This window comes from Silene latifolia, chromosome 4 (assembly GCF_048544455.1).
Source record: "Silene latifolia isolate original U9 population chromosome 4, ASM4854445v1, whole genome shotgun sequence".
NCBI lineage: Eukaryota > Viridiplantae > Streptophyta > Magnoliopsida > Caryophyllales > Caryophyllaceae > Silene > Silene latifolia.
In genome coordinates this window covers 75954533-75967509 of record NC_133529.1, presented here as the reverse complement: position 1 = coordinate 75967509, position 12977 = coordinate 75954533, and the positions used below count along the sequence as shown (strand labels likewise).

At 38.4% G+C, this 12977-nt stretch overlaps 1 protein-coding gene across 1 annotated transcript; it reads right to left on the bottom strand.

Moving 5' to 3' along the window:
- Window positions 1-7249: 7249 nt before the first annotated feature.
- On the bottom strand, window positions 7250-12637 carry LOC141651665 (uncharacterized). Its single transcript, XM_074459365.1, has 4 exons — window positions 12449-12637; window positions 11938-12334; window positions 7945-8972; window positions 7250-7849 (listed from the first exon to the last, which is right to left on the bottom strand). The coding sequence occupies exons 1-4, from the start codon at window positions 12635-12637 to the stop codon at window positions 7250-7252; spliced, it is 2214 nt and encodes a 737-aa protein (XP_074315466.1).
- Window positions 12638-12977: the final 340 nt, after the last annotated feature.

Sequence of the window (12977 nt, the reverse complement as noted above, 5' to 3'; positions counted from 1 at the left end):
TGCATGGTCTAATGAGACTCGAGTTGGTTTATGTCTTACAAGTCTCATTGAAAATATAGGTGATGGGTAAAAAATGCAAGGATTCATAGGCTCGCATTTCATCAAACATAACATGTGCATGAGTTGAGATCAAAACAAGCAAGCAAATAAAACATGAAAGCATATTAATTTAAGCATGAATCATTCCCCATGTTGGATTCCCCTAGTCACCCATTAACCCTAGCTAAGAGACTACTCACTCATTATCATGTTGATCATGCTAGCAAGGTTGTCAATCATACCAACAAAATGAAACATGATGAATAAATGAAAGTAATTAACAATAATTAAAAAGGGATTAAGCGAATTATACCTACTAATGATTCCAATAATAAAGCAAAGATAAAAGAAGTACTTGATGCTTGATTGAGAGGTTGTCAATCTCCCAATAATAACCCAAATAATCTTCAATTACCCAAAATAAAGGATGAACAAAAGAGAGATTAAGGAAATAAAACTTGTATTAAAACTTGATTAATTGTTGATTACAAAACTAAAGAGAGATTTGATTGATATTAACTACTCTAAGAATTGATAAGAAGAACATGCTCTTCTAATTAGACTAATGGGGTATTTATAGTGGAAATTAGGAGGATGCATTAGGGTTAACTAAGGGCTAAACTAGTAATCACTCTTTTTAGATTGAGCAGGGAGGAGCCGGTATTTTTCGAAGGAAGGGCTTCTTGCTTTGTAACTTGGAGAAGGGGAAATCGCGCTGTAGAGGAATCCGAGCGGTTTTGGGTCGGGAAGGTCGGATTCTGGCGGATGAAAACGAGCGGCTTTCAGGGAATCCGGGCGGATTGTGGTGGCCAAACCCGAGCGTCTTCTGGTGAATCCGCACGGATTGTGCATGGTGAGGACGGCCGGATTGTGGTCAATCCGCACGGATTGTGCCTCATCAAGATTTCTTCTTCTTTTCTTCCCTTTTCTTCATAAATTCCTTGGGGATTTCCTTGGGGACTCAAGGATCCTTTCTCAACATTGCTCATCTACTATCATATGTACAAAGGCCTTCTAATCTTGTCTCTCCTTGATGCTTGGTCATTGGATTCGATCAATTTAATCTTGTTTCGCCATGAAAATGCAAGATTCTTACTCCTTTCCTACCAAGGGATCAAAACCTCAAAGAATATGCAAAACAAAGAACTAAAGATAATAAATGACCCAAATATGCACTAAAAAGCATGGGAACAAGGCTAATTCGGGGGCTAAATATGCGCTAATTATGGTCACATCAGTGATCGCACTATTGTTGAGGACACATATTCCAACATTTTTATGTGCTAATACGTCAATCTAGAGAAACTTCTAATACCTCACCATACATGTTTGTAACTCACAAAGCTATCTCTTAAGAAGATAGATGTATTTCTAAGAGATAGAGTGGGAGTAGATTAGATTGTTACAAACATGTCTTATAGTTAATGTGTTACTTTTTGAAAGTAATGGAACTATAATCTATAAAGATAGAGTGGCAGTATAGCACACATGTCTTATTGTTAAAATGTTGCTTTTCGAAAGTAATGGTATTATGACCTTGTCCCAAATCGACCTTGTTAAAAACGAGTCATAGCATTACAAATCCAAAGATTGTTACTCAAGAGTATGTTTACTTTAAGGCGGGGGTCTCTTTAAAAGTAAATAGAGCTTTAGAGTACTTAAATGCATAGATTGACATGAAGATGTTAATCAAGATAAATTATGTTAGGAATTTCCGCATTTCATTTTAATGAAGAATGGCAAATGATATTAAAAATTCGTTTTTCTAAAATGAGAATTTAGAGAAGGATGTGTTTGGAACACAAAACCATAAATAAAGATCTAAGAATCCTAACGTATTATGCGTAGCTTTCTTAAGTGATCCTAGAATGGTCTTAAGCATGCCTCAAAGGATTATATTTTTCGTTCATGTGATAATTGAGAATGGTTTCATTCACATGATTGAAGAATCATGATTATACATGAAGTTAAGTGGGAGCAAGAATTATTTTTCCATGTCTTATATATTAATAACATATTACTTATTGAGAATAATGTACCAATGTTGTCTTCTGTGAAAGAGTGATTGGGAGACTAGGAAAAGGTGCGATGTATTCTAGAATTCTGAATCTATGTGAGAGAATATTGGCATAGAGTTGAGAGTATTATGATGATAAGACCTTTCATATATGTTTAACATCGACAAGGTTGAGTAGGTTATTCATGTTGATGAAAGTGGAATTGCTATGATGGAGTCATAGTCATTCACTGAACCGATTAAGTTGTCGATCACATGAAATCGTTTGCTAATGTTTCCGCCATTAGAACGATCATGTATGCCAACAGACGCACATGCCATGATGTAACATATGCTTAGAGCATAATAAGTCAATAACAAGTTAATTCCAATGATGGGCTTGTGAAAGCCTTAAAGAACATCTTTGAGATTCTTTAGAAGAATTAAGGATTCGTTCATATGTTTGGATGATAAACTACGTTGTGTGTTGAAGGGTTGCACAAACTTTAGTTTCCAAACTAATTAGGATTTGTTGAAATCCTAGGCTGATTTTATTGACTTAAGAGTAAGAGACTAGAAAAGTGTTTTAGTTTCGTATATTGCAAATTCTACAAAAGGAATCTAAGTAAATTGTGATAAAATGGTCAATGTAGTGAATGAGAGTAGATTCCTCTACCAAAGACTTTATCACAAGTTATGTGATAACAGTGGGAGCATCTTTCAAGTTAAAGAGCCCAAGTCTGGTAAGAAAACTAGACATATACTTAGATAAATTCATGTTATTAGAAATAACATTGAAAAGAAGGAAATAGCAATTAATAAAGTTGGACTTGCCAACCATTTATTGCATTTCAACTAGTGTAAAAGGTACACTAAAGATTATAAGATATAAAGTAGTAATAGTGTATTGACTATTCATATATGATAATCGCATTTATCGTTTGAGCTTCTATAAACTCACCCTTTACTTTGTTATATCCAAATGGGTTGTAGAGACATAAAGTGAACTGGATTGACATAGTATTCACCCCTAGTTACTTAGAGGAGGTGACGTCTCGAAGTGATTAGAGTCTGATGCGATTGATGGCAAGTTCATGTGCCATAGAGTCATATGGGATGACTAGTCGATCACATAGGCAGACTGTATGGGACACTCTGTCGGGCGGGATCGCTTATAGAGTTACGGTAATTCATAAAGTCTGGTCGTGGCAAGAGCTGCTATAGTATTCTTATGAGTCAATTCTTTTGACTAGAGACTATTCGCCCAAGTTGGCACAAATTTACGATTGACTTTGATTTATGCTCTCACGATTTATCAGAATCGAGGTCAAATGAGTATATTTTGGGTTATGATGAACTGTGGCTAAATAAAGGGAATAGTGCGATAGGAATTGTCCACGCCCTTGTCAGGGTTATTTGAAATCTCAAGGCCACTCGAGGAGTAGTGAACTGGAAATGCGTGGCCACGCTCGGAAATTATCTATGGTAGATAATTCCGGTCAGACAGTTACACTTCAAGATCGAGGAAACCACTCAAGATATGATCAAATGCAAGTACGACCTGCGAGACACCTTGCATTGAGTGGGATATTGTAATAGGACAAGAGAATTGGTGACGCACACTTGTCTCGGACAAGTGGGAGATTGTTAGAGTATGTGTCCTCAACAATAGTGCGATCACATATTTAAATCTCATATTAAGAATACGTAAGGGATGATTCATTTATATAGTCAACTGATCCACATTAATCAGTAATGATCAGCTAACTAGAGTTAGACGTTACTGTCGTTTGACGGTGGTGATCAGTTGACCCATTAAGGTCACACCTAAAGGACAATTCCCTTAATAGACAAATTGATTAATTGTATGACGATACAAGTTAATCAATTCTTTAAAATTGAACAATTCAATTGTGAGAGAGAATATTTATATCTTATTGTAATTGGATTAAATAAGATTTATTTTAGTAATTAAAATACTTTATTACTAAAATTCATTATTGTTTGTGAAACAATTGAGATAAGAATGAATGGTTAATTATAATTACAATATGTTGTGAATTATAATTAAATGACCCATTTTATTTATGTGATCAAGTATCACTAGTCAATTTTTTATATGTAATTTAATTAATGTATAAAATGATATTTATTTGATAAATATGCATTAAATTAATTAATAACATGTAACATACTACATGTGACATATTGTGTGACAAATGACAAATTGACAAAATAAAATTGTAGTCCATTTTATACATATGGACCGAAATAATGGAGGTGGAAGGTGTTAGTGGGTGATATTATTTTATGTTATAAAATTTAAATAATTACACCTACACCTTCTAGCCTTACACACCTAAAATATTGAGAAGAGTAAAAGGAAAAGGAGATTCCATATTTTGGCATCTACCCCTTGACCCCCACCGGTTTTCCTCCTCGTTGTTAAGAGAATTTGTTCTCTTATTTACTCTATCATTATTCATTATTCATTCTAGATGCATTTCTCTCATTCCCTCACAACTCTCTCTAAAATGGTTTAGAAACCTTATAAATTGTTCATCATAAATTCTAAATACAATATTAGATTACTAGTGTAGTAATAAGAATATTATTAGAATCATTTTAAAGGATACTAGTGTATTAGTCTAGTTAATTAATATATTAGTTTTAGGGATTTGTCTTGGGTGCAATCAAAGGAGGATATCTACATTGGGATTTTGGATGATCATCCAACATATTTAAGATCAAGAACAAATAAGGAAGGTGACCTTGATTGTGCCCTTATTTCGAGCCATTCAACAATGTAAGGGACATTGTTTTTCTTATTTAATCTCTTATTTAGTTATGCGTGCACTAGATCTAAAGAACTAATAATTAAAATGTTAATTTCTTCACTACTAGAAGAGTCTAATAATAGGTATATGAACCTAACATACAGCGCTCCCGTCTTCCCCACCCCACCTTCTACTCATGGGGAGGGGCACGACACACGATGGTTTGGGGGCGCTCCATCCATCTTCGGTGAGGGAGGAGATGCTAGTGGTTCGGGAGGGAACAGAGAGGTGTTCTTCGATTTGACCGAGGAGGTGGGGACTTTTGGCTCGGACATGCACATGAGCACGGGTGATTTCGTCTGTGAATCCGAGTTCGTAGCCGGGAATGATGAAGAGGATGATAATGATGATGGTGATGACGATGATGAGGACGACTTCTCCTAGACGGCCTAGTAATGATGGCCCTTTTCTCTCCCTCTCAATCCAAATGCCAAGTATGATTTCCTAAATCGAAACTTCTTATTCTTATTTAAATTTCGTATGCATTTAGTTAGTTTTATGATCTGTAGGATAGCCATTCATCTAGTTGCATTCATTTAGACTTACATTAGACTTCAATTTTGTAATATATTGTCACATGTAGGAATTGCATCCATTTAGCGTAATTTGCATCGTCATTTCAATATTGCATTTAGCATAGTTCATGCATTGCATCCCCATTTAAAAACACAAAAAAATCGAAAATTTAGAAAATTTCACAAAAATATGCATTTTACTTCCCAAATCTCCTCCATACACTATGCACATAGATAAGTGTGGGGAGGAGATTCTATAAACTGAAAAACACAAAAACACGTTCCTTTTCATTACTTTTGCCTCCCACCCACATTTCCCCGTCACCGGGCGTTGTATATAGAAACTGTGGGGAGGAGGCCCAAACAAAAAATTCAAAAAATCAAAAACAAGTTATTTAATTTCAAAAAAAATTCTACAAACCCACAAAAACATGTTTTTACTTCAAAAAAAAAAATCAAGCAAAATCCAAAAATATGTCTTTTACTCTTCCTATTTCCTCCCTACATTTCGTTCCATCGAGGACGATGTAAGTCTTAAGTGTGGGGAGGAAAATATCTACTTTGTCTATATTTGTTAATAGTGTACATTTGTGAGTAAATTGTAAATTTGACAAATTTTCAAAACAAATCCAAAAAAATAGAGAAACTTTCAAAAAAATCACAAAAACATTGCATTGTATATATATACTTGTTGTTGGCTAACCTTTGGCATAAACGCTAACCATTTGAGGAAAAAAGGAGCTAGAAGACCCGCTTGGTAAACTCATTCTAATCTCTTACCCCTTTACCGTTCTTTCTTTATATATCTTGCATATTTGAAGGAGAATGAGATTTTTGTGCCTTGGATGTTCCTTTGGGGAAATTTCGGATCGTTGTGTTGGTGTTGATATGCTGCTAGGTTTAGTCAACTCGTTGCATGTTTAATTTATGTTCATTTCAATTTCTGCATGCATTATAACATGTACATGTGTGGTTGTTTTAGGATAGGATCAATTGCATCGGTTTGTACATAAATGTGCACAAATGTGGTCAAGGTTGGGAAGTCTATACCCCAAGGATGAGTCAAGTCCCAATTGTGCCTTCCCCCTCCCCGTGGCTTGCGCCCGTGTCCATAGGTTAGTTGTGGGAAATTGAGGACCGGACTAACGAGTCTAGGCCACCCTGTGAGACCACTGACCGTAGGCTAGACCTAGGTCTCGACCTAGACACTCATATGTGAGGATTAGAGCCTCCTGGGGTCGGTACATTTATGCCCAACCCACAATTAGGATTGTGAGTAGGTCTCCTCGCGGGACATGTTATGTCTAGACGCATAAGTGTGTCATTCCGTCCTTAGACCATGATTTGCATTTCATTTTTGTGCACAAGTTATGAAATAAAATTGTTTTCACATGCATATGAACCTCACATAGCCAAATAGCCTTGTTTTTTCCCTTCCATTATTTCCCTTTTTGATTCACCCCCTTTGAGCTTTAGCCTTTCCATTTGGTAAACCCACTAAATTAGCTACATTCCACATACACCTTTCCTTGATCAAGAATTGGTCAGTTTTGTAGTAGTGTTTTAGGAGGTGATTTGGGTCATAATGGTGGATAGTTTACATATCCACTCGGGTCGGAATTTGGCATATATTTGGTGTTGTACATAAATAAGAGGTTTTGACATTGAAACGAAAAACAAAGTAGAAAAGTGAAAAAGTTTGAAAAATCGAAAAAGAGCTAGTTTTTTTTTTTGGTAAAAGGTAAAAAATATATTGATGCTCAAAAACCATGTACAGAATAAATTGTTCACAACCATGTTCCTATCACAAACTCATCTATATCATCTACCATACATCAAAAACATATAGTAGATCCTACTAGCTAGTGCAGCAATTTCTCAATCCAATGCTTATCTTTTCTCGACACTGTACCCTGCAACTGTTGTTGAATTCTGTTCCTGATATCTGCTTGTATCATCACCACACACCTGCCAGGACTGATTATAGCACCCTCATGCCTGCTTGCATTCCTCTGGTTCCAGATATAGTACATAGTAGCATTGAGTATACTATTCAAGACCCCATTCTTCAGCCTCGTGAACCTCCTGTGTTGCCACCAATTCTGAGTATTGGCAGCAGACATAGTCACCCCCGTCCATTCCTGAACTCTCTGAATAACTCTCCTGCTGTACTGGCACTGGAAAAAGAGGTGAGATGGTGACTCTTCCTCTTGAGCACAAATACAACAGTTGCTGTCAGGGACAATACCAAATCTGTAGAGCTTGTCTTTGGTATTAAACCCTTGCTGATAGTACAACCAAGCTATAAAGCTGTGTTTGGGAATGGACCATTTGGTCCAAACAATATGAGACCAGCTTACAGTCTGGTTGGTTGGCCTTAACCAGCTATACCCCTTCTTGATAGTATACTCCTTACCTGGTATCACAGTCCATTCATTCTGGTGGTATGCTGGCTGAAACTCCTGCTTCAATTTATAAACTTTTTTCCACGTCCAACTGGCATCCTGGGAGGGTTATAGTCCTCCCATTCTTGTCCCTTCAGGTAGACACTATGTACCCATTGCACCCATAGCTTAGATGGGTGAGCCTGAATCCACCGGACCAGTTTCCCAACTGCTGCTTTATTCCAACTGTACTCATCTCTCAGGCCAAGTCCCCCCTCCTTCTGATTAGTGCAAAGTTTTGACCAGGGAACAGTAGGGGTCCTAGCATATTCAGTCCCTCCATGCCACAAGAAGTTCCTGCATATTGCTTCAATTTTGAGGAGCACTGCTTTTGGAATGATGAAAATAGAAGCCCAGTAGGAATGTAGAGTTCTGTATACTGCTTTTATCAACACCAGTCTCCCAGCATACGAGAGTTTTTTGGTTCCCAGTTGTCTTACCCTCTCAAAAAATTTATCAATCAATGGTTGGCAGTCTTTGATTGATAATTTAGCAGGCTTAATTGGCACTCCAAGGTATTTGAAAGGTAATTTGCCTTCAATGCAGCCTGATACCTGAACTATTTCTCTTCTGACTTCACTAGCTACTCCATTAAAATACACATTTGACTTTCCCCTACTCATCTGAAGTCCTGATGCTTGAGAAAAGGTTGAGAAGGTGCGTAGCAGGATCATAATGGAACCCACATCCCCTTTAGAGAAGAGCAACAAATCATCTGCAAACATTAAGCTACTCAATTTCATTGATTTGCAAAGAGGGTGAAACCTGAACTTCATTGTAGAGGTAGTATAGGATAACAATCTGGTAAGATATTCCATGCAAATTGTAAAGAGCAAAGGTGACAAAGGATCTCCTTGTCTTAATCCTCTTTGTCCCTTAAACCAGCCAAAGCTATCCCCATTCAAATTCAAAGTATAAGTGGCAGTGGTGACACATTCCTTAATGAGAGCAATAAAACCAGCTGAAATATTTAATTCATGTAGCATCTGAAAAAGGAAACTCCACTCCACTGAGTCATAAGCCTTCTGCAGGTCTATTTTGAATAGACATCTAGGGGAGACACTCTTCCTTCCATAAAGTTTAACAAGATCTTGGCAAATTAGAATGTTCTCCATAATGCTTCTACCTTGAATAAAACCTCCTTGAGTGACAGAAAAAAAAAAAAAAAAAAAAAAGCAACACCCCTCCTCATCATTTAAAGGGGTAGAAAAAGCCGTTGCTAAATAAAGGGGCGATTTGATGTTTTTCCATAATGAGTCGGGTCTACACAATTTTTGCTTGATTTTGGGAAATCGAACTCTTGTTAGGGTGAAGACTTTGCTCATTTGTTTAAATAAGAGGAGTATTTTCAAGTTTTTCCAATTTGAGTTGGGTTTATGCAATTTTTGCATAGTGTTGGTTATCAATTCTATGTTAGGGCATAGACGTGTCTCATATGTTGCAATAAGAAGTGGGATGTGATGTGTTGACAATTCTTGATTTGAACTCCACATATCCAACCGGTGCTTGCCCCGATCCCGTTTCGTCCTACTCCCTAGCCTCGTTACAACCTTTATTTCATGATTTGTGCATTGTTATATTTTGTATCTCATTTGGACATTGGACGGTCCTACACATTAGATTGCGGACACGTTCTCACGAGTCGGAGTAGGAGAGTGTTTTAGTTACGTTTTGTACAAAAAAACACCCGGCATTCAAGCGAGAGACGAGTGAAAACCGTGAGGAGGTCGTTGACTTAGGTCCCCTTAGTCATGGGTCTTTTGGTTTCATCTTGTGTTGGTTTTGTAATTCTCGGAGGTCTAATCCCTCGTTCCCCTTTCCCGCTCTAGAATCCATTTCTTGAGCTTATTGGACACATTAGGATTGCTTAGGCCATGCCTAGGGGGTTGACACCTCCATTGAGACTCTGAGACGGTATTTCCCGACCGAGACCATGTTTTTGAACCAAAAAACTCGGCCACGTAGATGAGGAAAGTGGACCATTTTGTTAGATGCATTCTACTACTTGCTTTTGTGTTCACATGATTGGATGCATCGCATTTTTCTTGCAAGCCCCCACTTGCCTTACGAGTTGTGCCTTACCTCATAGGCATGGCTACGTGAGTTGAAGGGACGGAGGACGCTCGTTATTTCCCTTCCATCGGATATTATTAGCGTAATTAGTCTATAGTTAAATAAGGGTCTCGCTTTGACTCACCCACTTACTCGGGGACGAGTAATGTTCAAGTGTGGGGAGGTTTGATATAGGATTCATTTGCACCATCTTCCGCCTCCATTTTCATGCTTTCCGACTCAATTTGAGTCGGTTCTATACGTCTTTCCTTGCAGTTTTGCACCCCGATTCCCTAGTCTATGATATTATGCCCCTCTTGCAGGTTTTGAGGCGAGGATAGAGGAGTCGGAGCAAAGGAGACGGTTTGATAGACTAAGTGTGGAAGAAGGAGGAAGAAATGTTGAGATGAGCTCCCAACTGGTAGGCCGGCAGCCGGTCGGTCGGCAGCCGGTCAGCCGGCTGGAGCTCCTACAACACACTTAGCAAACAATTGGGGAAGAAGTTACAGAGAATTCCCAGCCGGGCCAGGCACCGGCAGCCGGCCACCCGGCTGGGAGAACAAGAGAAAAGGAAGAAAACCAAGAAAGTTACAGGAGACTCCCAGCCGGGCCAGGCACCGGCAGCCGGTCACCCGGCTGGGAATGTAAGGTGAAGTTCAGAAGTCAACAAGAGGAAAGAAGAAGTCAATGTACTCCCAGCCGGTCAGCCACCGGCAGCTGACCCCCCGGCTGAGGACACCTGATGACTTTAAAATCACAATTTTCTTCCAGCGAACTCCCAGCTGGGCCAGGCACCGGCAGCTGGCCTACTGGTTGGAAGTACTCCTCCGCATTTTGAAGCCCATTTGTAATTTCACCCTAATTGTGGTGCAACCTATAAATACCCCTCCCTTAATCATTTGGACACAATACCCTAGATCTGAAATTATTTCCTTAACCTTATGCAAACCCTTAATCAAAACATTAATCTTTCCTTAATCAATCATTAATTACTTGTTATATTAGATTAGAATTAGTACTGTTCAATAGTTTACATTTAGTATTGGGTTGTTAATTGGAGATTGGTGAAGATTATTCTTCTATTTAATCAAAGGTTGCAACTTTGTCTTCATTATTGGTATAATCTCTTCTCTATTGTTGTTCATCTTTCATTTGTTTACATTTTGAATTGTTTAATTAGTAGAAATTGCAAGCATGTTTTCCCTTCCTTGTTTTCTGTCAAATTCTTCATCTTTTGCTTATGTCACCATGAGCATGTGTGAGTAGTGCCTTACTAGGATGGAGGGGGATCTCATATAGCATCATAAGGGTAGATTATAGCATAGAAAGATTACAATTCTTGGGCTTAAGCTTCTCAATTTTATTGTGCATGCTAGGTGTTTGTGTTAATGCTTGAATGAGGGTTTCATTATCTATCTTTGCTTGTTGAGTGAGAACTTGGCTATTAAATAGGATTGGCATGATAAAATTGTAGTTGAGTTGATTAGGTAAGGACTTAATCGATCTTAACTTAAGGATTAGTCTCATATCGAGAGATAGAGTCTTTTCTATGCTTTTGCTTTCGAATTTATCACCCTATGCTTGTCTCCCCTTAGCTATATGAGTGAACCCAATATCCTAGTCTCTTAATTATTGTTATTCACCGTCTTAAGCATTCATATCATTCTCTTTGTTTAGTGATTTCCTCTAGTTAGTTAAACCTTCTCAACCCTATTTCGGTTGAACTAAACTAGTAGTTAAATATCTAATCTTAGAACCATAATTTCGTCCCTCGGGTTCGATCTTTGCAAGCTACAACGTTCATTCGTACACTTGCGAAGCTAATACAAATAAAAAGCATAACACGTAGTCAACCACCAAAAGGATGTAAATGTAATCACAAGATGCGGGGAATGGTCCCATGAAGTCAATGCCCCATACACCGGATATCTCACAATAGATCATCGGAGTTTGTGGCATCTCTACTCTTCTTGAAATGTTGCCAACTCTTCAGCATCTATCACAAGTCTTGACCATATAATAGGCGTCCCGAAATAGTGTGGGCCTAAAGAAACCGCTCTCCAAAACTTTCCTAGCCGTTTTCTTGGCTCCGAAATGCCCACCACAAGCATATTTATGGCAAAATTTAAGAATTGGAATAATATCGGTATCCGGGACACACCTTCTAATAACTTGGTCAGCACAAAACTTCCAAAGATATAGGTCATCCCACACATAATACTTAGCATCGCTCTTGATCTTTTCTCGTTGGGAGCGAGAAAGACCTTTAGGAAACTCTTTGAAGATCATGAAATTTACTATATGGGCATACCATGGCTCAATAGTGGACAAGGCTAGAAGTGTGTCATCCGGGAAAGTTGCTTGTATTGGTGATTTCAAGGCATCTTGAGATTCTTCTTGCACAATCCGACTTAGGTGGTCCGCCACCGTGTTAGTTGAACCCTTCTTATCCTAGAGCTCAACATCAAATTCACTCAAAAGTAGTGCCCATCGCATCAAACGGGGTTTGGATTCCTTCTTGTTCACCAAATGCCTTAATGCGGCGTGATCCATGAAGATGATGACCTTGGCTCCAATAATATAAGGTCGAAACTTTTCCAAGATAAACACTACCGTAAGAAACTCTTTCTCAGTAGTGGTATAGTTTCTTTCAGTCTCGTTCATCATCATCGATGCATATTGAATAACATGGGGTATCCTCCCTACCTTTGGGCCAAGCACTGCGCCAAAGGCATAGTTACTCGCATCCGACATTATCTCAAAGGGTTCACTCCAATTAGGAGGTTGAATTATTGGTGTCGAAATAAGCTTCTCCTTGAGCTTGTCAAAGGCTTACTTGCATTCTTCACTCATGATGAACTCACAATTCTTTTAAAGTAGCTTGCATAAAGGGGCAGCAATCTTAGAGAAATCTTTGATGAAGCGCCGGTAGAACCCGGCGTGACCTAAAAAAGATCTCACTTTACGCACATTAGTAGGATAAGACAAGGTGCGAATGGTATCGACCTTGGCCTTATCAACCTCAATACCCTTAGAGGATACCACATGTCCCAACACTATCCCTTCCTTGACCATAAAATGACACTTTTCATGG